This window comes from Papio anubis, chromosome 4, assembly GCF_008728515.1.
Source record: "Papio anubis isolate 15944 chromosome 4, Panubis1.0, whole genome shotgun sequence".
Classification (NCBI taxonomy): domain Eukaryota; kingdom Metazoa; phylum Chordata; class Mammalia; order Primates; family Cercopithecidae; genus Papio; species Papio anubis.
In genome coordinates, this window is record NC_044979.1 from 88773603 (window position 1) to 88800003 (window position 26401).

A 26401-nucleotide genomic window follows, 5' to 3' on the forward strand; every position below is an offset into this window, starting at 1 on the left:
CATTCTGTAAAACAGAGATTACAGCCCACGTTTTTACAGAAGGAGAAGCTGAGACTTGGAGAGTTTCAAAGCACAAGAGCACAGAGCCAGTAAGTGGCAGACCTGGAACACAAGCCAGGGCAGTGCTGAGAGGTACAGCTTCGAAAGCACAGTAGCATATGTTTATAGAATTTATTTTGTGAATGACTTTATTTTGGGAATTTAAGTTACTGACTCTCTAGTACTGACGAATATGTATCTGGAAAACCTCTAAGAAAAATATTAAACTATTCCCAGAAGATTCAAAGTGAATCAATTAGTTTAAAAGTCCTGACAACTGAAATAGGTTCTTTCGGGAAGAAAGCAGTCACTGTATCATAGTGTTACATGGAGGCCTAGAAGTCATTCCTTGTCCTGGCCTCTGCCTTAAAATTTCCTAGTACTCAGTAGAGAAAATGGAATACTAGAGATCTCTTTGCCAAAGCAGTGCTAAACTTGAAATGTTATTGTCATACTAGCAGAAGATGGCAATAATTATTCTATGCATATTCCCTAAAACCGTATCAGTTTTAGTTGTAAAAAATGTGTGGGCCTTATCCAGAATAATTCATCTCTGAAATGTTAATTAAATTGTATGCATACAGGGGTCATATGATACGTTAGGTTTAGAGAAAAATTTATTCCAACTCTCATCACCAATTTGGCCAATCCTTACCTTCAAGTCTTCCACTGAGTAGAATGTGTCAAGTTCACGTGTATGTTCAATACATAGTTTCAATACGTATTTTAAAATCAGTCTGAGAGATATCTTATTATCTCTGGTATTGTCAATAGACTATAATGTCATTTTATGTGGTACTGTGTTCTTCTTATACCAATGAGGAAAAAACAAAATTTGGATGTCGTCCTATATCTGGGGATTATAAAAGAAAGCATTGAAAATACTGAATTCAGCTATGCTCTTAAAATTCCACATGAAACATTTGTAAATGAAATGAAAAACAAAAAAGGAATTAGGAATGAAACTAAAAATAAATATTCACAGATAATATTTTACAGTTATCACTAATTACAAATTATTTTTCCTTCTGTTTCTATTTCCTATCTTTTCTAACGATAAGTAAATACAAACCCAAAAACTTCTTATGACACATGAATAGGCATTTTATTTTTACTTATTTTTGTATGTTCTAAGCCACTCCTCTCAATAACTCACACATGTACCACTTTTAATGTGGTCAAGGAAAATTTTTTCCCAAAGGACCAAGTACTAAAGCCAGACCATTTAATCTTTCAAAGGTAATACGATTTGGTACCATTGGATGAATAAACCAATGTGGTTTGGATTAAAGTTTCATTTTTCTTTGCTTCCATTTTGGTGTGGATGAGGCCATCACAATTAATTTTTCAAGTTTAGCATTGCTTTGCCAAGGGGATCTCTAGTATTCCATTTCTCCACTGAATACTGGGAAATTTTAAGGAAAAGAGGCCAGGACAAGGAATCACTTCTAGATTAAACATTGCATTGACTTGCTGTGTGACTCAGACAAACCACTTACCTCTTTGTCCTTCAATTTCTCCATCGCTGAAAATTGCTTCGCCTCCCTGGTGCACAGCAATTTTGAAAGATGAAACTTGAGTTTTGAAAAGAAACATGCCACATAATTTTGAGGTATTAGAGTCCTGCTTTTGTAATAGCAAAATGACCACCATTCATTAAATCATTTGAATAGGATAATTCATTATTGCTATTGATGATATAATTATTATTGCCTTATTACTGTGTTATCATACATTTCAAGTTCTTAATAGCATTTTTATTTGATATCTTATTTCACTTGTAGTTTATTATACAAAATATCTGGAATGTCATTTTCAATATTTAGAGATTTGGGGATCTGTTATGAATTAATATAAACTGTTTAAATCAAATTTCTGCATATTTTTACCTCCTTTCATTGGGTTATTTTAAGAATTTAATTTTAAAAATTAAACATTGGACACTTACAGCTCTGTGAAATTCTTAGAAGCCATGTAGAGAAAGGGTAAATTGTTCCTTTTGCTTGCAACTCCAAAATTACAGTCCATCTTATCTCCAGCTTCTTAATCCCCATGATATAGTCTTTGAATAAATTTTACCTTTCCAGTATGCCTTTAACTTAAACAGTGTATAAAATATTTTAGAAATGTACTTTCCACTTATTAAGCCGGAAATAAGCATTTTTTTGTTTTTTTTTTATTGACACATAAAAGGTACATAATTTGTGGTTTACAACATAATTTGATATATGTATACATTGTAGAGTGACTTAAGCTAATTAACATATGCATTGTCTCACATACTTATTTTTTATGGTGAGAACACTGAAAATGTATTCTCTCAGAAATGTTCACGTGTACAATATATTGTTATTAACTGTAGTCATCATGTACAATAGATCTCTTGAATTTATTCTTTCCACCTAAAATTGTGTACGTAGCATCACTTCTGATTTTAATTAAAAAAACTTTTTATGTTCAATACAATAACAATATTAAATCGTCTTCAGTGCTCCAACCCTATTTTTATTTCTTCTTTATTGAGTTTAGTTGAAAAGGTCCATTTTCCCTGCTCAGCCATTGGGTAAGATGGGGCTTTTGTTTTGGGAAGTTACGGCATAGGAAACTTGTCTAATGATATAGAGACCCAGTGACCCACATGGATGAAAGAGGATTAACATCTTTGTTATTTCTCAACACAGGCTTCGAATTCACTCAAAGAAAAGCAGAAGTGTGAGACGCAGACGCTTAGGCAAGGTGTTCCTCTGCCTGGGCAGTATGGGGGCAGCATCCCTGCGTCTTCCAGCCACCCTCATGTTACTTTAGAGGGAAAGCCGCCCAACAGCAGCCACCAGGCTCTCCTGCAGCATCTATTATTGAAAGAACAAATGCGACAGCAAAAGCTTCTTGTAGCTGGTAATTCATTATGGCACCTTTTGCGGATCATTTTAGGATTTTATTTTATTAGTGATCCAGGATAATGTCTCTTTTACTTAAGACCCTGATAGAGATCCACAGTGCTATACAAAAGTCTCCCTGATACCTGGTACTGTGGGAAAGGCTATCACCTCTATTTATTCCTTCAGATCCAACTGGGGTAGGAGGACTCACCTCATTTAACCTTTATTCATACCAGACTAGACTGGTGAGTTGTATGGTCAGATGCGTACCTGTCCAATGCCCTGACATTTCTCTCTTCCCACACCTGACCTTTTGACCACACCTTCTGTTGTTTGCCTGGTAGCATGACTAATTCACTAATTTTCTTATAGTTTATACCATATATCTGTTTTCTTTGGCTTCTTATCTTTTCTTAAAATTGTGCGTGTGTGTGTATGTGTGTGTGTGCACACACATATACATGTATTTTTTTTTTTCAGGTGGCGTTCCCTTACATCCTCAGTCTCCCTTGGCAACAAAAGAGAGAATTTCACCTGGCATTAGAGGTACCCACAAATTGCCACGTCACAGACCCCTGAACCGAACCCAGTCTGCACCTTTGCCTCAGAGCACGTTGGCTCAGCTGGTCATTCAACAGCAACACCAGCAATTCTTGGAGAAGCAGAAACAATACCAGCAGCAAATCCACATGAACAAAGTAAGCCTCCAAGCCAAGTCAAAATGTTCTAACCGCTGGTTTGGAAATTGGGGATCTCTTCACTGATATGGGTATATAAGAGGAATGTTGATGGGAGTCACAGCAAAAAGGATGTGATCATCCTAAGCCTGCTTTCTTGGCTCAAGGACAGCATCACAATATCAGTGTTTTAACCACCATTATGTTCATGAGACATTTGTACAAAATTGAGATGATACATTTGCAAGATCTTTTATGATCAGGTATCTATTTTGGTACACAACCCCATATAGGCCTATATATGTGGAGCCTCATTTTTTAGTGTTGCAGAAAAGATTTGAGGCAGACTTGAATGTGGTGCATTGACATGTCAAAAAGTTTGTACAGGTGATGGCAGATAGGCCAAGGTTAGCCAGTAAGGCACTTCTCAGCAACTTGTATGCATCTATGTTACATTTATTTTACATATGCCCCACTTCATTCCAATAAGCGTTTGGAGTAGTTTCTCAGAAACTTGTGATCATTTCTTCCTGGAAGTCTTAACGTTGCTAAAATGGACAGCGGATGTCTGTACCATACCACATCCTTAGGAGCTCTCCTGCTGAGGCAACTACAAAGAAATGGTGATTGCAGCATAATATCAGACAGGCCAGTAAAGGATTTTCTATGAATTTGTAAGCAAAATGATATTAAAGAACCTGGTCTGGACAGTTTTTCCACTACTCTTTGCTGTGGTAGGCTTAAAAAAGCACCATCTTCTCATTCCTGGAAAATTCCTGGAAAATATTAAGGTCCTGAGTATTAAGATTCTATTCCCTTGCCTTTGTGCTGTATCATCTACAAGTATGTTACAGAGGCATGAGAGGCATTATATTGCAAACTGATAGTTTGTTTACTGATAAATGGATAGCTAAAACCTGGCTTAGTAATAACTTTGTTGTACCATGATATAAGAAACAAACAAAACAAAACAAAATAAACTCTCATGGGCAGACGCCTAATCATCTTTATAATGGCAGTAGGGAAGAGGGATCTTCATCACGTGCTGGTTTTATAGCAAGTGTTGCTGGAGTTTTTCTCTTCTTTTGGCCTCCATGGTAACAAGGGCAGAGCCATGAAGGAAGCATGGATTGGATACCATGCTTCTGAACAGAAATTTTTCCAGCCTAGCCCTTTGCTACTCTCAAAGTAGCAAAAGTATGTGTGGGATTGGGGTGCTAGAGATGGGGTGGCTGGCAGGGGCAACTCTCTCTCTAACCTTTTACGATACATTGCAGATCCTTTATGTGTCATTAGATAATGCCTACTTTATTGCTATAGCACTTCTCTAAATTTAGCAAATTATTTCATATCAAATTATTTTATATCAAATCAGTATCATCAGGAGAGAGTCAATTTCCTTCTCTGACTAATGGCATAATACTCATTGACTTGTATGTGACTCTGCTTATGTTTTCTATATTATGGTAGAGTTAGGTTTGTTTATTTGTTTTGTGGCCTTTCAGCACAACTTAAAATCATTAGGTATTCTTGAAAAATTGTCCACTGTTTAGGGCAAGAAATGTATGTGGGAGGGAAGATTCGGGATCTTATTTTTTGCCTTATAGTGTTTCGATCTGGAATTAGGTTTGTTTATAAAACCAGTATTAGATAGTAGATGGGCTTTTCTGCCATGCTTAGTTCTATTTCCTAGAAACACATGGATGTACATATTCTACTATGGTAAAGTAGGTAGATTACTCCATTTGAAATTGTGATCTACAAATGGTTTCTATGAATACCTTTAAGAATATTTTGGAATACAGTTTTTTATTAACTAATTGCCACCGTTTCAGATTCAGATGATATGCTAATATCAGAATCTTTCCTTTTCAGTATCAAACTCGAGATTTTGACAGGCGGATGCTAACCTCAGTCACACTGGATAAAACTCAGATGAAAAGCAGGCATTTGCATTTTAGCAAGGAGAAAAGCAAATCTTATCAGAGACCTTTTCCCATGTGGAGCTGATTCCTTTGAGTCTGTTAAGAATTCTTCCCCAAATTAGAAACAAACCTGTACTTTTAGGTACATGTTTGTACAGTGGTTTGATTATTAAATCTTGTCTTAATTAGGCAAAATGAAGAACAGAAAACTTCAAAGTCCAAAGCTGATCTTTATATGTTAACCTCTCTCAGCTTGGGTGTTTAGATGACTCAAGCAGGTCGCCAGTTGGCTTTTCTCCAAGTATGTATTCCATATGTTTAATCAAGTTGGCATATGCACATTGGGTATTCTCCAGATTTTGAAAATATTTTACCTGCCCTCAGTTGTCTAAGGGGACAGAGAGGAAGCTTATTAAAGAAAATATCAAACCCGTGCCTTACTCTGAAATATTCACAATAGAACCCTTAAGAAGTGAATGGCTAGTATTCACCTGCTTCCGTGAGGTGACAAGGATATTTATTTCACATTGGGTCAGATTCATAACTTAGATGCCCAAAGCTAACATGTTCCTGTATAATATATTGCTACATACTTGATTTAACCACTTAGAATGCCCATTAGTAAGAAATCACTACAGAAATTTTGTCACTTTCGCCCATTTCCGTGGATGAACCTTCATGAAACCCATTCAAATTGGAGCGATGGTCCTTACTCTTGAGATACTTATAGCAGGAAATACAGGCACACGTGAAAATGTCGACATACAAATGACATATTTAAATATGTCTTCTTTTATTTCCTTTTTATGGTTCTTTTTTGAGGAATTTAGAGAAACAAAAAATGAAGTGGGAACAAGAAAATATAAGTAGGATTATTTCTAAACCTGTATCAGATTAAATATGATGGGCTTCCTGGTATAAAATTTGTAGTAATGTGTTTGAGTTACTAATAATCTTCTGAAGAATTAGAAGCAAAGCTATAGTTTTAGGGGCATAGGTGATGCAGTGATTGACTTATTAAATTTGAAAGAGTTTTTCATATCTTGCTGTTATTTTAATATGTTTATAAAATATTCATGTTCAGTGTAAATATATATTGTAACGGTTATTAATCATACAAAATAATTTACCTACATCTTGCCTTATACTTTACTGTCATATTTTGGATATTTGTGGGATATTTGTGTGTCGTAAGATTATTTGCCTCTTATAGTTATGGTGTATGTGTTCAAGGGCTTAGCAGAAATATCCCTGGAATGGGCTTTTATAGTATTTATACTGTTATGTCTGCCAGTAACTAATGGGGAGAGTCAGAAAGAAGAGTGCTAGGCTGGAGAGGAAACCCTGTCAGAATGATTTATCTCTGCTCGTAGCTTGAATATTCTATTTTTCACTGAAACTATTTTAGAAGTTTAATCATAAAAAAATCAGGGCTTACAACGTTTGATCTTTTGTTTTCTGAGACATTTACAAATCAGAAATGCATTAAACAATTTCTATTGCTAATATATGGTATTAATATTTTGTGCAATGATGTCATTACACATTCATTTATATCATTTTTCGCAAGTACCGTGGAAGAACCTTTTCAAAAAATTAAGAGTTTCTTTATACCAGCATCAAGAGAAGACTGATGCTTTTGCCAGTACACCTTGTTTTTCTCAGTGGAGGGAAAAAGAGTTTCTAAAGTAGAACTTCCCTCAAATACGAAATAGCAAACAAAAAGTAATAAGGTATTGGTAATTTTCTCCTGAGCCCATTTCAAGTTTAAATATTACCACAGGATTTTTTTCTGGCGAAATAAAACTGTGATTGATTAAAACAGACTATATAACAGTTGTTTAGGAATATTGATGATTTTAAAGAAGTATTCTAAGCATTGCCTAAAAAAATAAAAGGGCAAATCTCTAGTCACTTCACTATTTGAATGATATATAGAAATTTTTCAAAATCTCTTCAGGCATTTTTGTTGTGAGGTAATTTGACATAGATCTCTGCCATGGCCCATCCCCTTGACAACATTATTCTTTATTTCTCTGTTATAGTATTAATAGAATTGCAGTAATTCATGCCTGTTTCTATTTTAACTAGAATATTAATACTTTTTAATGTCTGTTTTTCATATTCATTCCATTACATCCATAAGAGCAGAAATTTTAAGAAAATTTATACTTTGTTTCGTACTTACCTTAATGAATTATTAAACTATGTATGTATGCATTAAACAAATCATTAAATACTGTGTGCAGACACAGTTTTAAGCACTAAGAAAACAGCCTTCGGTGTCCTCATGGAGCTTACAGGTTGTGGAGCAGGGATTGAATTATTCAAATAAACAGTAATACAGGCCGGGCACAGTGGCTCACGCCTATATTCCCAGCACTCTGGGAGGCCGAGGCGGGCAGATAAGCCGAAGTGGGGAGTTCGAGACTAGCCTGACCAACATGGAGAAACCTCATCTCTACTAAAAATACAGAAACTTAGCCAGGTGTGGTGGTGCATGCCTGTAATCCCAGCTACTCGGGAGGCTGAGGCAGGAGAATGGCTTGAACCTGGGAGGCAGAGGTTGCAGTGAGCCGAGATCCTACCATGGCGCTCCAGCCTGGGCCACAAGAGCGAAACTCCATCTCAAAACAAACAAACAAAAACAGTAATACAGTGTGCTAAGTATTAAGAAAGGAGACATGAGAAAGAAAACTGATAACTTTAAGGAAATAAAACGTGAGTTAATTACTTCTCTGGATTATCTTGTTCTTATTATATCTCATTCCCTTTCTTTTTCTTTCTTGCTGGCTCGCTTGTTCTCTTGCTTTCTTCCTTTCTTTCTCTTTCTTTCATATATGCTCTGTGATAAATATCTTGTGCATTCCTATGACTGGCTATCAGCCAACACTTTTTTAAAAACTTACATAAATCGTGAGATGATATCTTATATATGCCAAGGTTCAGTCTAGATATAAGTATTTATTATATATTTATTACTGTGATACTTAGGCATTTTGACATGAGTGCTATTTTATCATAATAAAAATATATCTAAGACAAGACCAGTGAATGTGAGGTCAAGCAGATGTCCTGTGTTGCCCTTATTAAAACAGGTAGATGTTATGTTCTGACAAGCAAGGCATGAATATAATTATGCTCAAATGCTGGATCTGAGCAAATGGAGAGCTTTCATTAGTTTTGGAAGAGAATTTGACTGTTTATTTGAGTAGTATCTGTTTTATTCCTTTTTGACATAATTTTCTAACATGAATGTTATATATTCTCTGAAATCCTCTTGATTTATACCCATTCCCTGTCCCCAGCCATTCATCCACAGTGACCTAAGAGAGTATATCCTTTCATGCTTGTGGTCACATACAAACATAGCATGCGTGCCTGTGTGTGTGTTAATGTGTTGCCTTGTAAAGTGTCCCAGAAGGCAGTTATAATGTAGAACTATTTTGTGCACTATTGAAAAAAGTATATATTTTGAGAAGGAGATTAATTAGAAGAACAATTCTTTACATGTGTGTATATTCCAAAAGTTTACATTTTTAAAAGTTACACTTCATATTCTCAAACAGACACTTTATATTAGCTGTATTCTAATGCAATTCTATCCATGGCTTACTTGTAAGCAAATTAAATGTTAAGTATAATTACACAAGGGCCATTTACCCACTTTTGACTTTTTGCTGCACTTGTTTCTTCTAGTACCTCTTCCTCCCTTTGTTTTAGGCACTGTGCATCTTCTCAGCACCTTCTCCATAGATACCTTAGGGTAGGGTCATTTAAAAACTATCAGCTCACTTTTATATGGAGGATTTACTATGAGCTGGACTCCATACCAGAATTCTTACGTCTATCGTCCCATCAACCTTAACAACTCACTCTTTTCATTCAAGAAAATTAATTTTACAGTGTTGAAGTAGATTGAGCAAGGTGGCAGGGCTAGTGCAGAGCTGAAATCCTGACATAGGTTGTATGATACACAAGCCTGTCTTTAACTATTTGTGCCTATGATTTCAGTCTTATTTTATCACCAAGCAGGAAACCCACTTTTCCTAATTTTATTTTTGTCTAAAAGTAGGAAATTCACAATTAAAAACAAGGCAAACAAACATTGAAAAAAATAGGATGATCTTATTTTTCTTTTGCACTGGTTTAGATTTGCCACGATGAAGAAATCCCCTTTCCCAACCCTGCCTCCCAACTTTCCACACATTGCCCTCCTTCCAGTTACTCACTTGGCAGTCTCTGCGGGTGGACCTGACAGTGAGACTTTCCGATATCCTGTTGGATTATCAGGCTTTCCAAACGGTGCAGAGGGAATGCAGGACAGAGCCAACTACGGCCAGGCCACATTTCATTCCTTTGTCGCATGTTGTCACATTGCTATTGTTTTAGATTGGACAAACATCTTCTCACAGCAGTTCTGGGCAAGCCTGAAGCTGGAAGTTACTGACTTCATCAGGTTCAAGTGAAATGCAAATGTTGGCATCTCATCTATGGGTGGTTGGAAAATGCCTTGTTTTATGTTTTGAAAAATGGATGAGTAGAAACTTGAACTGGGCTTTCATTTAGGAAAGTAGGCATTACTGTTGTCAGGTTTAATTTCTCTCCATCCATTTGACAGCTTGTTTCCATGCAGGGTCTTTCAATCACCAATTTAGGATTACATTTTGCCCATTACATGGATAATATGTCCAAAAACTTTAGCAAGCATTGAAAAGCCATCTTAATTTTATAATTGTAAAAAGCCTCCTGGATTATTTATGTATCTATAGAGGTTTATAAAAGAAACTTTCACTTTACCCTTAAATCGATGTTATTCTGAGATAATTGGCCCAATATAAATAGATTCTTTTAAATACGTAGTGGGCTCCAAAAAAATTCACTTATACAATACCAGCTTATATCATCACAAGGAATTCATATAGATGTATTTCACTATATAATTACAAGTTGATGGTTTCTAATATACAGAAAGTGGCTTGTTGCTTTATTATTAGATGTGATGAAATCCTGTGTTTGGAAAAGAAACAAAATGACCATTTCAGTGGATTAATGTGCAGCATTCATAAACATTCCCAGTGCTGCTTTCATAACTTGGAGACCAAGGGAAGGGACCTAGACCTTTCCTTTTCACTCTACACTGTTAATCTAGTCAGAGACGCTTTTATTGAATGAGGAAAACAATAGTTGGACATGACTATGAGGTAAGAAAACGGGGAAGAAAAGTATCTGGGGAATTAAACCACGTGAGTTGTTTGACTGATGTTGATTCCAGGCAGTTCAAAGAGAAAGGGAAGCTAAATAATTTGGTTGTTTCCCAACCTTGACAAGTAGTTTCATGTGACAGAATGAAAAAATTAGGTCTTGCTAAGGAATTTTTAATATAGTTAAGTGATTTGTGGACATGAAAACTGCCAGTAGGCCAGTAGGTAGCAGTCTCTCTCTTTTTTTTTTTTTTTTTTTTTTAACATATTTTGGTAGCTTGCAAGTTCCTGGTTTAGTTCTTTTTTTCCTGTGTCTTTCAGCTCTTCCTCTAACTACTTACGAAATCTGAGGAACTACAGTGACCCTGAAATGTCATCTGGTCTAGAGTATTCCTCTTCCTGCAGGCAGAAGTGTATCCAGAGCTATGCTCTCGTATCCTAAATGTACTTCTACTCTCTTGCTATTAACCTAGTTGTATCAGCTAGCAATATAAATTCCTACAACAGTCTCCGGTCATGGAATAATTGATGATGTTCCCCAAAGACTTATCTATTAACAACCATTGCATTTCATTCTGGAAATGAAAATAAAGAAGACATGTTCTTTCCCTTGAGTGGCTCAAAGACCTGTAAACAGATCATTATAATCAAATATGATTCTATCAAATGCATAGCTCACGTGAAGTACAAAATATATCATCCTGATAGATTTTTCAAGAGAAATTTCTGAGGTCTTGCACAATTATTGGTTTTGCAAGATTGGTCAAGATATTCAGCCTTTTTGTTTAATAATTCCATAAACAGCAAATTTTTGAGGTTTACAGTGAGGATTACATGAGAGAACATATCTGAAAGTGCTTTGTAAACATGGTAAGCACCTCTAAAATCTTACTCAGTATTTATATTCTTCCAAATCTTGGCTATTGTGACAGTGCTGTGACAAACATAGAAGTGCAGATATCTCTTTGATATACTGATTTCCTTTCTTTTAGGTATATACCTAGCAGTAGGATTGCTGAATCATATGGTAGCTCTACTTTTAGTTTCTTGAGGAGCCTCCAGATTGTTCTCCATAATGGTTGTACTAATTTACATTCCCACCACCAGTGTCCGAGGGTTCCCCTTTCTCCACGTGCTCACCTGCATTCATTACTGTCCATCTTTTGGGTAAAAGCATTTTAACTGGGGTGAGATGATGTCTCATTGTAATTTTGATTTTCATTTCTCTAATGATTAGTGATGTTCAACATTTTTTTCATATAGTGTTGGCCATTTGTATGTCTTTTGAGAAGTGTCCATTCAGATCTTTTGCCTATTTTAAAATCAGATTATTAGATTTTTTTCCTGTTAAGTTGTTTGAGTTCCATATATATCCTGGTTATTAATCCCTTGTCAGAGGGGTAATTTGCAAATGTTTCCTCCCATCCTGTGGGTTTTAGCTTCATTTTGCTGATTGTTTCCTTTGTTGGTCACTGTGTTTAATTGGGTTTGCACTGCTTTCCAGTTTACCAAAATAAGGAATTGATCAATGGAGGAAAGGGAGATGATTATGAGTTGGAAGAGAGGGATTCATTGGTTTGAGATTTTGTCTATTTTGAGACCCATTCCAAAACTGTCAATGATTAGCAAAGAGAATAAGGATGCCTTTCCGCACTGTGCCTCTATTTTCTACTCTTAAAGAGAAAAGGAGGAAAACTTGGTCAGAAAGTATAATGTCAACTGAAGGATCCTAAAGATTATCAGGGAAAAAAATCCTATTATGTAATTTTTAAAAGGACATAAAATTATGCAGTGCTATAAAAGAAGGGAAAACTGCTTATTTGTGTCCTAGTTAAAAACATTGCCCCAACCCCCGCCAAGAAGTCTTGGTTAAGAATTCTACACTCTTGCTGAGGATTGTATGTTCTGAAAATTCAGTCTTCCTCTTTCTACTTTTGCCTCCCTAAATCCAGTCTTCCATAGCAGCCAGAATGATCATTTCTAAATGCAAACCAAATCATGTTATGGTTAAAACACCCTACTTGCTCCTTCTTCTTTGCAGGATAAAATCCAAACACTTTTACGTGGCCTACAAGGCTGTCATGATCTGATTCTTGCCTCCTCCCCTTGCCTTCATCATCTCCTCCCTTCCCTCTCTCTCTAGGCTCCAGCCATACTGGCCCCCTCTCTTATCTTTGGGGAATCTCATTCCATCTCCATGAGTTGTGCCAGCCACTGTTTTGTGTGGAAGGCTCAACCTCCACCTCTTCTCATGGTTCAGTTGTGTTTTGGGGTCTGTCTCAGCTCAGACCTCACCTATTGAGAGGGCTCTTTATTGCCCATCCAAACGAGAGTAAACAGAAACACCCACCTGCTCACCCCTTCCTTCATCGTTCCCTGTCACTTCAAGTTTCATTTTTCAGTTGCTAATTTTCTGCCTCCCCTACTGTGTGCCGGGATCTTGCTTGATTGACCACTCTTTTCCTAAGGCCTGGCATATAGTAAATGCTCAATTAAAAAAATTGTTGGAAGAATGAAAAGATGGGTGGGCAATGTTCTCAAACTAGTTGGAACAAACCTTTAGTTTCCTTCCTAGAAGGGAACATTTATTGAAGTTACTGCAATATTATGAAGTTTTGAGAACCAGAGGAAAGCAATTTAATTGCAGGCATTGTTTTGGACAATCATTTAGAGTTAAAAAGATGAAGCAGCATTTATTAAAAATTCACTTGGTGCTTAGATTAATTTAGAACCTCTTTAATATTGCTTAGAAATGGTATTTTTCAGTTTAGACTTCAATTTGTATGAATAATGAAACAATATTTAGAAAATATTTCTTCTCTTGTTATTTAATTTTGGTTCTATTTCCCTAAAATGCACAGAAGCAAAATGACATGGAGTATCATTTTGGCTTGAGGTTGGAGTTCTACTCCAAGTAGACCTCTCAATTTGAAAGCCCTCCAAGCTCTGCGTGTTGTTTTTGAGAACAGTTGGTCCATACCTAATCTATTTGTGAATTGAGACAGAATTTTATCATTATTTTTAAATCTAGTTTCCTTGGAGCTTAAGGGAAAGGTTTTATTTTCCAAAGGAAGAATATTACATTTATTTAAAATAAAAAATAAAAAAGCAAAACAACAAAACAAAACAAAAAAACAACTTGTGCTGTTGCCATTCCCCAAGTACAATCTGTCTTAAAATCTGAGGCAAAATAAGAAAGTGGTGAGTTGCATTGAAGGTCATTTTGCATAGTTTAATAATCATATTCAAACACTTGTATTTAATGATGTGTTGACAATGTCAGAAAATCAGATGTCTATCAGGAACAGATTTACTCTTTATATGATCCTGTTCCTAGTTGATATTTTGTATCTGAAGATATTTGTTGGGATGCAAAGGATTTCTGTGGGAAACATTAAAATTATAGAAATTAAGTATATTTTATTTAAAAGTATGTATGCTTATAGTGACTTATAGACTTGTATCAAGTTATGTAATTTACACAGAGGTGAACTTAAAGTGCTAACGTGTAAAGATTAGTGACAGTCTTTAAATATTATTTAATGAGTTTTTCATCATGTGCCAACAGAATATATGATGTTAAACATGGAATGTAAGATTCTGAAATTAAGGATTTGGTATAATTATGACCTGGGCAGGGACTGATAAAAATTGAAGTTTAGTTGTAATCCTTGAAGACATTCAGAATTTGGATAAATTACCGTGGTATCTGGCACACAGAACATCTGTTTGAGTATATATAAGTGTGTGTGTGTTACAAACTCAGAATGCTCATAGGCTGCCCGTGGCATGCTTAGTGTTTGGCCCAATTGCTGTACAGTAGCACGGAGAATAGGGAGACAGCCTGACAGATGAGTACGAGCACAGACAAAAGGCAAAGGAGAAGCTGTGCAGCTGCGCTCTTCTTCATCTCTGCTGGGTTCTCCTCCAAAGTAACTCACCTGGTGTCAGACGAGTGGCACACGGTGTGTTTTACAGATGAGGCCTCAGCAGAGATTCACACAGGCTTGCACAGTTATCTGTCCCACAGATGTTTCGTCTTCTGTTTTCTAGCCAGCAAGGCAACAGCTCGACTTTGCTAGGGGATCACCTCCAGATGTTCAACCAAAGAGAGACCCTGCCACCCCACTGAGAGTAAGCAGACATCTCCTAACTACATCTGGGGCCACTCAGTGGCAGTACAGATTAGAAAAGGGTTAGCCCATACCAGCTTTGCAGTGGTCATATTTGTAGTTGAGAAACACATAGAAAACAAGAAATTGCAAATACTCACTTTCCTAGTAAATAGTCGGAAATTTACAAATAGCACCAAGTAACTTTTATAGGAAATTATTCAAATCTGGCAGGCAAGAATTTCTCTGTGACTTTTGTTTGTAAATTTTCCTTGCTGAAGTTAATTGAAATTTTTTCCACTGTGACAAATTTGACTGTTTAAACAAAAACAGCCTTAGTCAGACACCTAAAATAAAATAAGAAGTGCAGATTAACTCCCTTTCTGCTTTTATATTTTGCAACACTGGCACCGGATGTCCCATTTGTCTTTTTTGTATTTTGTGAATCTTCACAAAGAGCATATTTTATTCCAGAGAAGATGAGAAGGGGTAGTTACTGCTCCTGTAGACATTGACTTTGTTTTATAGCGTAGGAGAAAAAGTGTCAAAGCACTGTTACTAAGCATTAGTAATTTTTTCAGAAACGTATGAAGCTCCAACTAGGTGTTATGCAATGTATTAGGTACTGGGATATAAAATGATGAAAAACAGGAAGCTCATGCCCTATGAGATGTATATTATAGTCTGGGAAATAACTGTATTGTAAACAGAGATAGCGATATGATGCCAGATAACAATGAGGACTCTAACGAAAATATATTAATGAGATAATAACAGAGGCAAAATATGATAAGAAGGAGCCAGTCAGGCATGTAAAGATTTGAGGGAGCAGAGAGAGCACAGCATAGACTCAGGCCTTGTGGGCGAACAAACTCTGCATGTTTCTATTCACGGGGCAGCCAGAGGCCCGGGTAGCTGAAGCATGTGAAAAAGAGAGAACAATATGCCAACCAAGGTCAGAGGAGTCAGTGGTGCCAGGTTGTTGAAAGTCTGTGGACCATGGTAAGAGGTTTGAATTTTATTATAAGCATAATAGGATGTCAGTGGGGGATTCTAAGCAGAGAATTAATGTTACCTAAATTACATTTTAAAAATAATTATTAGAGCTACTGTAAGAGATTGTATTGTTGAGGGCCGAGAGGGCAATCAGGGAGCCCAGAGTGGGGCCTTTGGGTAGCTTAGGGTGAAAATGATGGTATTTAGGAGCGCAGTGGTAGCAGCAGAAATGGAGAAACATGTCAAGATAAAGCCTTTATGTTTGGAGATTGAATTGCCAGGGCTTGCTCATAAATTAAATGAAAAAGATGAGTGATAGAGAAACAAGGATAAATCCCAAATATTTGGCTCATGCAGTTGGGTAAAGCTGTTTACTCAAATGAGAAAGATTGGGTGATCAATACAATTGGGTTAGATGGGAATAAAGGTTATCTTTGAGGTATTTAATGTTTATGATGTCTATTAGATATTCTAGATCTAAGAAAAGAAGTTAAGTAAGCAGCTAACTATGCAAGTTTGGAGCTCAGGGGAGAGATTGGAATTGCTTCTATTAATCTAGTTGTCATCAGAATATATAGCTATTTCAGAGCAAAATGTGGAGTAGAATGGTGTAAAAAGTTCTAGGTTTCTACTCTTCTCTTTTTAAATCACAAATTCTTATTTTACAATCTTAGAGATGACCTGTCTTTTTTGGGCATAAGATTCCTTCTTTAAAAAATCAGGGTTTTTAAGAATGTTATTAGAAGATTTTCAAGTGCAGCCTTTCATATCTACATGTTTTCTACTCAGAAGTTACTGTTTTATGTCAAGAAACATTTCTTTTACGAACCATGGAGGAATTCTGCTCTTGGAAAAATATCATTTCACTGTTTGGTCTTCTTGCCAAGTGATCACAACGTTATTCATTCTGGCTTTTTTCTTCCCCATGTTTCCTTTGGTACATCAGAAGTGTAGATGAAGCCAAAGAAACTGACCGGAACAAATAGAATTGTTTCTGTATTGCGTGCCGAAAATTGTTATATAAACTGTCATATGCATATCTGTGTCAGTGAGGTTGTAAATACTGACCAGATTTGATTAATAGACTGAACAATGTGATTTCTGGATACTTCAGTGACTTCACAGGTCAGATTTCAGAAGGTCTTCTGTTAAAATGTACATATGCTATGTTCCGTGAAAACTCAGGGATTTGTTAATATTAGAGATTTTCTTTAACTTGCTAACTATGGGAAATTGTATTCTAGTAAATTAGCACTCAGTTTGTCTGGTCTTTGGCTGCAATTGTAATAACAGTCTCTTATTTTCAAAAATGCTATGATTTTTTGTCTTATTTCCCTTTCTAAAATGCTTCACTTTTGCTGCCACCTATTAATATCATATTTAAATGGCCATTGGGTTTGGCATCATTGCAGTCATTATTGACCTTAACAAGAGATTTTGGTTAAATAATGTGGAGGAAAGCCTAGTTGGCTGGATTCTAAAGAGGATGGGAAAAGAGAAATGAAGACAGTGAAGAGCGATAACTCATGGCATTTTATTGTGAAGGGAGGTATGTAATGGTGTGGGTTGGGGAGGAGGTCAAGGAAAGTTTTATTTAAGATGGATGGTACTGCTGAAAGAGTACTAGTGAGAGCATTCCGGCAGAGAGGCGATATGTGTGATGGAAGACACAGTAGATAATTGCAGGAGTGGAAGGGATCCAGGGTGTAAGCCAAGGGGTTGACTGAGATAGAAGAGCAGACATTTCATTCATTGCAACAGCAGGAGGGGTGGATGGGATTGCTTAATAAATGTGCTAGTAGCAGCAGGCTGAGTTTCTCTTCTGATGCTTCCATTTTCTCAATGAAATGAGAAGCAAAGGTATCAGCAGGGAGTGAGGAAAAGGGGGAAATGTTAGAGATTTGAAGGGAGAGGAGGTAGTATAAGACAGTGAGAGTAAATTAACTGGAAAAGTGGAATAGGGTTGCCAGGCAGCACTGAGACTCCATTGGAGGGTGTAGTCATGAATTTGGAGAACACTCAACACGATCGTAATTTGTTTATTTGTTTCCTAGCTCATTCAGCTGCTTGGGTTTGGCAGAGATTTAGTATTGACTAAGGTTAGAAGTCTTATTTGTCCAGTGAAACCCATATTGAAAGGGGCAGGAGCACTGATGGTAATATAAAGGAATGGTTTTCAATGAAGTATGGAACCTTGTCCAGAAAGGAGGGAAGTGAGCAAATGAAGGGGACAATATGTAGTGAGAGTATGACTTGGAAAACCCACTGGAATGAGGAATGGTTGGTGTCAGAATATTCTAAGAAAGAGCCAGAAGAAAGGAATGATGTTTGATATTGAGATCTAGAGGAATGCAGGGTTACTGATAAAGATCAGGTCTCAGGTACGGTCATAATGTTGGGGAATGAGGTAGAGTGGAGGACTAGACCATTGGAGGTTGAGAGGTTGAGACACTGAGAGGCCATGTTGTGGCCAGGGATTAGGAAGGAGAAGAATCGTAACAGAAGAGTCTTTTTACTTGGTGGGTGATATTTTTGGCTTCCTCTTAGTTATTGAATATTTCCCTGTAATGTCAGACATCCAGAAACTAGCTAGGGTTCAAAGTCATGGTCCCCCCGACCCCCCAGAAAGCAGGGACTTCTGACATGGTATTTCCTGGATACTGGCTCTCTGGCTAACCTTTCATCCAGCACACTCAGTTCCTATTCCACAGCCACACATCCCATAAAGTTCTTCTGGTATCCTCAAGAGGCCCTTATTGGCAGGATCTTTTGAACACCTCTCCGGGTATCTACTTGACTCCTTAGTGTCATTGGTCCACTAGGTCTACTGAGCAGGTTCCAAATAACTTTTCAGCTATGCTGTATTAGTGAGAGGGAGAGTTTCTACAGCTCAGTGAGCATTTGTCCAGTCTTCTTACAGTTGGTTTCTCTGATGGGCTCCTGCAGCCTCCTTCACCTGGCTAATATCTATTCTCAGATAAATCCCTTCTTCCCACAGGCTCCCCTCACCTGCTCTTATTTGTAGTCTGAGGTATGAGTAAGGGTTGCAACACTGACTGATAGTCTCTCTCCCCCTCTCTCTCTGAATAATTAGTGGATGTTTGTTACTCAGTGTCCTTATTCCAGCCAAAACTAGGAATTTTTCTTTAATATCTTGTTTGTTTCTATGCTGTTGCATATTCTTTCTTAAACAGCCAATTAAATGGGATCCTACAACTTTGTAGTCAAAATTTAGGACTATTATATTGTCTCTTTTATCCAGAATCTCAGTAGTATCCAAAGTATTATATATTAAAGAGGAGCTGATTAGTATTCAGAATTGGGACAAAAGTCCTGCAAATAGTTTCCTAAAATATACTTAAAGTCATCTAAACCATGATTAAATGAATGTGTCCTCCTTTTCCTGACTGGCCAGTAACAATGGATGTTAGATGATAGGCACAAAGGAAATTCATATTCAAATTTCTTCATTGTGATATGCGTTTTGATTGGCATATGTTTTCTTAGCTTGATCATGTCTGACTTACTTTGGTGATATTTAGGCCTTATATGTGTTTTTCCTAAGTTATATTTTATTTCTCTAGATTCTTACTCTTCACCCAAATGTATTATAACTTGTATCATCTACTTTAACATTATCTTTCAGCATTTTCCTCCGATCTGTTCTCAAACTCCACTAGACTTTTGGTGACTTAGATGCGCTGGTCTCCTTTTCCAATCCAAGGTCCCCACAAACTCTGCCTTCTACCAGAAATGCTCCCCACCCTTATTTCCACCCCTGCTTCCCACCCCTCATACATGTAACTAACTCCTTTCCATCCTTCATCCTTCATGTCTAAACCTAAACATAACACTTCCTCAGCTTAACTCCCTTGACAATCCCCATTTCCACTGCTATGCCAAGCAGTACGTGCTCTTATAACACCTTGTGTTTCTTTCTTCAAAGCATTTTATCATACTTGAAAATAGGAATAAGTATTTGAAGCCTTTCTAAGACATTCACTATAAGCTCCATGAGGGCAGAGCAGTGGCTATTTTTCTAATGCTTAGCATGGTGTCTTGAACATAGTGGCACTCAGTAAATATTTGTTGAACAAATGAATGAAAATTCCTAATAAATCTACATGCAGTGAAACTAAAGGGCTTTGTTAGTGTTATCAGGGCCATTTGAGGTTGTGTGGACTGCAGGAAAGTCTATAAGCCTAAAGAGGATGAGGTGTCCATCTAAGTCTGAGTACTTAAGTATTCACATTTTAAAACATGTATTTTTTAATTATGTGTGAGTAGGAGGTAAGCATGAATTTGACAAAGAAAAATCTGCATTCATGTTTATGGTGGTGGTATTATAAGCATGCTGCTAGTTACAATAATTGCCATGTTGCTTACATAGGCACTGACTTAGCAGAAAACTAACAACTCTTGAAAACACAGTTCAAGGTCTACAGATGATTTAGTCCACAGGGCCATTGTGAAATAAAACAAATGGCCATTGTGAGATGAAATAATCTTGAGACTTTTTCCTCATTTATTGAGCTTTCGTGTTATGGTATTTTGCTATTGTTTAAGTTAGGCATATTGTCAATTATCTTTTAAAATCATTAAGCAGTTAATTCATTGACTTCTGAAAACTTTCAATCTGATTTATAAAATAAAATGTCTAAATAATGATTTTCAAATTAAAAAATAATTTCCTGATTCTTTTCTAATACTTAATTTCCATTTGAGTCTGTTCGTAAAGCATTTTACTATTTTTTTAAATCTTACACCTTTCTAAAGTTCAGAATATCAAAATGAATATTTCTGTGTCTTCCAAATATATGTAAGAAGGCACTTTTTCATTTGACTATAGTTTCTCTGTATAGGTATGAGAAAATTAGACAAAGACTATTAGCATTTGTGTTCTGGCTTTTACAGCGTTTAACATTCGTTGAAAATGATATTGACAACATTTTTTTTTTTTTTTTTTTTTTTTTGAGACGGAGTCTCGCGCTGTCACCCAGGCTGGAGTGCAGTGGCCGGATCTCAGCTCACTGCAAACTCCGCCTCCCGGGTTCAGGCCATTCTCCTGCCTCAGCCTCCCGAGTAGCTGGGACTACAGGCGTCCGCCACCCCGGCCGGCTAGTTTTTTGTATTTTTTAGTAGAGACGGGGTTTCACCGTGTTAACCAGGATGGTCTCGATCTCCTGACCTCGTGATCCTCCCGTCTCGGCCTCCCAAAGTGCTGGGATTACAGGCTTGAGCCACCGCGCCCGGCCTATTGACAACATTTTTTATCACCCCCTTTATCTTTTGAGAAAAGTATTATTCCCAGGTTCAACTTTCAAAACTTGTCCTTTTGAAAGTTTCAGAGTTTCCATGGATAATTTATTTACCTTTTTGTACACCATGTTCTAACTGCATTAAAGAGTGGTCCATTAAAAAGAAAAAACAACCCAACACTTAAAGACCTCATTCCCTGCCTACTAGACCCACACAATATGGAATAATGGGACTACTTCAGATTTCGTATTACTGAGGAAACTTGTTGCCTACAAGTTCATTCTGAAATATATGTTCAATGATTAGAAATCACAGTGTATAAGTTATTAGAAATCAAAGTGTAATTTGCTTCTCTGTTACCATCAAGAACTACTGAATTTTGAACCCCTGAACACTCTCTTCTAGCTGCTTTCGAAATCTATTGAACAACTGAAGCAACCAGGCAGTCACCTTGAGGAGGCAGAGGAAGAGCTTCAAGGGGACCAGGCGATGCAGGAAGACAGAGCGCCCTCTAGTGGCAACAGCACTAGGAGCGACAGCAGTGCTTGTGTGGATGACACACTGGGACAAGTTGGGGCTGTGAAGGTCAAGGAGGAACCAGTGGACAGTGATGAAGATGCTCAGATCCAGGAAATGGAATCTGGGGAGCAGGCTGCTTTTATGCAACAGGTAATAGGCAAAGATTTAGCTCCAGGATTTGTAATTAAAGTCATTATCTGAACATGAAATGCATTGCAGTTTTGGTAAATGGATATGATTTCCTATCAGTTTATATTTCTTGATGATTTGAGTTCAGTGTTTAAGGATTCTAACTAATGCAGATATATGTATATATCTATACAGAGGTCTCTCTATATACTGATCTCTATATAGATATCAAGGTTTCATTGAAAATCCACTGGTAAGGAAATATCTGTTACACTAAAATTATGATATATAATATCTGAGCAATTGATAGGCTTTAAATTTATCCCAAAGCCTGCTACACCAATTACTTCTAAGGAAAACAAATTCACTGTTATTTTTAGTTTATGTGTTGAGATCAGTGACTGCTGGATAGTCTCCCAGTCTGATCAATGAAGCATTCGATTAGTTTTTGATTTTTTTGCAACATGTAGAATTCAATTTTCACGTCACTGTAGATAATGTATCATACTATAGTCTTGAACACTGTTAAAGGTAGTCTGCCCCTTTCTTCCTCTCTCTTTTTTTAGTTAAGTAGAAATGTTCTGGTCACCATGCCAGTAGTCCTAGGTTATTGTGTAGGTTGCAATTGAACATATTAGGAATACAGGTGGTTTTAAATATATAGATGCAAATTGCAGCACTACTTTCAATATTAGATTATGACTCACATAGCACTGCTCATTTTACTTTTATTTTGTGTAATTTGATGACACTGTCTATCAAAAAAGAGCAAATGAAGCAGATGCGAATGTTGGTGAGAAGTAATGTGCAGCATAATGGTCCAATCAGATACAATATTGTATCTACAATTGCAAAAAACACAGTAACAGGATGAATATTATCTGATATCAAGTCAAAATCAGTTTGAAAAGAAGAAGGTGTATCATATTTTATATTGTCACTAGAATCTCTTAAGTATAATTCCATAATGTCATGGGCATATACCATAACATTCTGACAAATAACAATTGGAAAAGATAGGTTTAACAAAAGAATTTACTTGTACATAATGCACCTTCAGGAGGACTATGTCCTTTGATGCTATAAAATACAAACAACTTTGAAGGCAACAGAAGACACTGTTTATTCAAGTCAGTTCTTTGTCAGGTTCCTGCTGTTCTCCTACAGAAAAGTGATTCTGTGAGGCTGAACAGGAAATGCCTTGTGGAAACAGGAAGTCCAAGTGATTCATGTACTGAGGAATGTAGGAAAAAAAATCTGAGGATAGTGTTTTACTCTTTCTGTTTTTAAAGGGCACTCTATGAATTGATTTATTGTCTAAGAAAATAACACCACAAGTAGGGAAATTGTTACGGAAGCTTTTCACTGGAACATTTCCTTCATATTCCCTTTTGATATGTTTACCTTGTTTTATAGGTTTACTTTTGTTAAGCTAGTTAAAGGTTCGTTGTATTAAGACCCCTTTAATATGGATAATCCAAATTGACCTAGAATCTTTGTGAGGTTTTTTCTATTAAAATATTTATATTTCTAAATCCGAGGTATTTCAAGGTGTAGTATCCTATTTCAAAGGAGATATAGCAGTTTTGCCAAATGTAGACATTGTTCAACTGTATGTTATTGGCACGTGTTGTTTACATTTTGCTGTGACATTTAAAAATATTTCTTTAAAAATGTTACTGCTAAAGATACATTATCCTTTTTAAAAAAATCTCCATTCAAATTAAATTAACATAACTAGAAGTTAGAAAGTTTAAAACTTTTCCATATAATGAAAGTCCTTCTGATAATTTGACAAATAGCTATAACAGGAACACTCCCTATCACCAACATATTTTGGTTAGTATATTCCTTCATATTAAAATGACTTTTTGTCAGTTGTTTTGCATTAAAAATATGGCATGCCTAAGATAAAATTGTATATTTTTTCCATCTCATAAATATTCATTTTCTTCAAAGTCTTTTTTCAATCTCATAAAAAAGGGATAGTGCATCTTTTAAAATACATTTTATTTGGGGAGGAACATGTGGCTGAGCAGACTTTTGTATAATATTACTTCAAAGATATGTAATCACAAACAAAAAAAACTATTTTTTATAATGTCATTTGAGAGAGTTTCATCAGTACAGTTGGTGGACGTTAATTGTTTGAATTTGATAGTCTTTGAATTTAATCAAGAAACTACCTGGAACCAGTGAAAAGGAAAGCTGGACTTAAATAATCTTAGAATCAATTGATAAATGTCTCTTTTAAAATCTACTGTATTTATTATAATTTACACCCTTGAAGGTGATCTCTTGTTTTGTGTTGTAAATATATTGTTTGTATGTTTCCCTTCTTGCCTTCTGTTATAAGTCTCTTCCTTTCTCAAATAAAGTTTTTTTTAAAAGATCCCCTTTCATACACTTGGCTTTGTGTAAACTTGCCGTATTTAATCGAAGTTGAAGCTTGCACACTAGATCTCATATATCAAAATATATTGCCAGTCTTTGTTGAAACAAGAAAATAAAGGCATTTTGAGCAGTTACATCTAATACCATTAAAAACAATAAATTCAGCAATAATGACTTTCAACTATTTACATCCAAAATTATCAAATAGCTAACACATGTAAAATTTGCTTCATTTTCCTTTTGCCAGTGTAACCTTTTTCATGATATGTTAACATGTTTGGTATTTAAATTAAAATGTCAACTTCTAAATATAAAACTTTATCTAAATAGTTGTCAGTTCCTAACTTTGCTCACCTCAAAAATTATTTTTAAAAAGCTTAACACAATCCCTTGAATATAACAAGCACTCAGTAAATATTAAAATGAATAATATTCCAAGTGTTGTAATAATTATGTCTATTACAGTGAGATCTTGAAATACAAGTAGAAAGTGACAGCACATAAATTTAAAGAGAAAATAGTAATTAAATGATCTCCCCTTCTATGGTAACAATTATTATAATACCAGCGTGAGGAACAGGAGCCTGATTCAAGTAAAGGCAACTCTGCCATACTCTAAGTCACATCAGTATTGCATTAGAGTATTGAGAAATCTGGAGCTATAACTATTGACTGTTACAGATGGATTATCATTTTATAGTGCCATAAATTTGAGAATACAGTCAGAATTCTGGAAATACCATTATTGCTAATTATAATTTCCTGAAATTTGCCTTTGAACTATAAAATTACAGGACTAACTTGGTACCAGAGATCCTAAAATATGAGTTAGAGAAATCAATTAAAAATGGTTTTATAGTGTATATCTGATTTCTGAAGTGTTATATAGGGTGACTGTTTTAATGCAAAGCATCAATCTAGCATTAGAAACCTTTTCTTTAGAAAAAATAGTTATTGCCAAGTCTTGAAATAAATAATCATTAGATTTTTTTTCTTCTGGCAGTAAAGTTCACCTTCTCATTGCTGAAGGTGGTCGATGAAGTGTGGACTGCTACTTTTCATAGATCTGAGAAAGAGAGTCTTTTAGAAATTGCTATATATTGTTGTATGCTCCTTTTTTTCAAAGGATATTGAAAAGGAATTCAGACACTAAACCTTTTGTTGAAACCTAGTACTTAATAGATATATTGTTTTTAATTTGGCATTTCTTCGTGTTTTTTTCAGTAATTGAAGCATACAATTTTGAATCGCTGTAATATGTATAAATTGTGGGTATACGATTGAAGGTTTACAATGATAAATAATTTGAGGTCTCCAATTGTAACTGATTATATCAGGAACTTGGAGATACAAAAGAATGAGTTTCAGACTACTATTTCCTTTATTATTGATCACTCCTTCATCTCCATTTCAAGAGGAAAATATAGAAGGCAATCAAAGAATTTGGGCAAATACAAAGGATATTGGGAATGTGACTTTTCAGTCATGCCAACATGTCTATGTAGGCTTAAAAATGTTTATATTCTTGTTGTTACATGTCAGTTTATAATAACATCTTTGAGGCTGTAAACTGTGTTTAGGCAATGCAACTTTTGGGGATCATTTTGATTGACAAAAAGATGTTTACTTTTATCTATTATACACACACAGTGTGCAAGCACTTCATATCTATTAGCTCATTTGGTCCTCATAATAACCTGATGAAGGAGGTATTATTATCATACCACTGTAGAGATGAGAGCACCACAACACAGATAAATTAAAGTCAAGGTCACTGATTTAGGAGGTCTAGCTTTAATTTGAACCCACGTACTTTGGCACCAGAGTCCCTGTTCTCAACCTTTACCATTGTGCTGTGTTGGTGCAACGATTCTTTATATCTGCCCGATATGCTTACTTCTGTCCAATTTATTCAATTGTTTCTCTATCTCTCCTCATTAGCATTTACCAAACTGTCTTGAATCAATAATCTTTTTTCTTTTTAATTTTTTTAGTTTTTTTGAGACGGGGTCTCGCTCTGTCGCCCAGGCTGGAGTGCAGTGGCGCGATCGCAGCTCACTGCAAGCTCCGCCTCCCGGGTTTACGCCATTCTCCTGCCTCAGCCTCCCTAGTAGCTGGGGCTACAGGCGCCCGCCACCGCGCCTGGCTAATTTTGTGTGTGCATTTTTAGTAGAGACGGGGTTTCACCGTGTTAGCCAGGATGGTCTGGATCTTCTGACCTCGTGATCCGCCCGCCTCAGCCTCCCAAAGTCCTGGGATTACAGGCTT

General features: G+C 36.2%; 1 protein-coding gene across 50 annotated transcripts in view; it reads left to right on the plus strand.

The window, feature by feature from the left end:
• Positions 1-26401, plus strand: part of HDAC9 (histone deacetylase 9) — a 709012-nt gene that overhangs the window by 559848 nt on the left and 122763 nt on the right. For 27 of the 50 annotated variants that reach the window (XM_031665979.1, XM_031665983.1, XM_031665980.1 and 24 more), the window contains 4 exons: positions 2721-2934; positions 3399-3616; positions 14778-14858; positions 21497-21760. In XM_031665979.1, the coding sequence (XP_031521839.1) occupies positions 2721-2934; positions 3399-3616; positions 14778-14858; positions 21497-21760 (777 nt within the window). Of the gene's footprint in view, positions 1-2720; positions 2935-3398; positions 3617-14777; positions 14859-21496; positions 24133-26401 lie in introns of those variants that run through there. The other 23 variants (XM_031666005.1, XM_031666015.1, XM_031666016.1 and 20 more) reach the window with 3 other exon arrangements.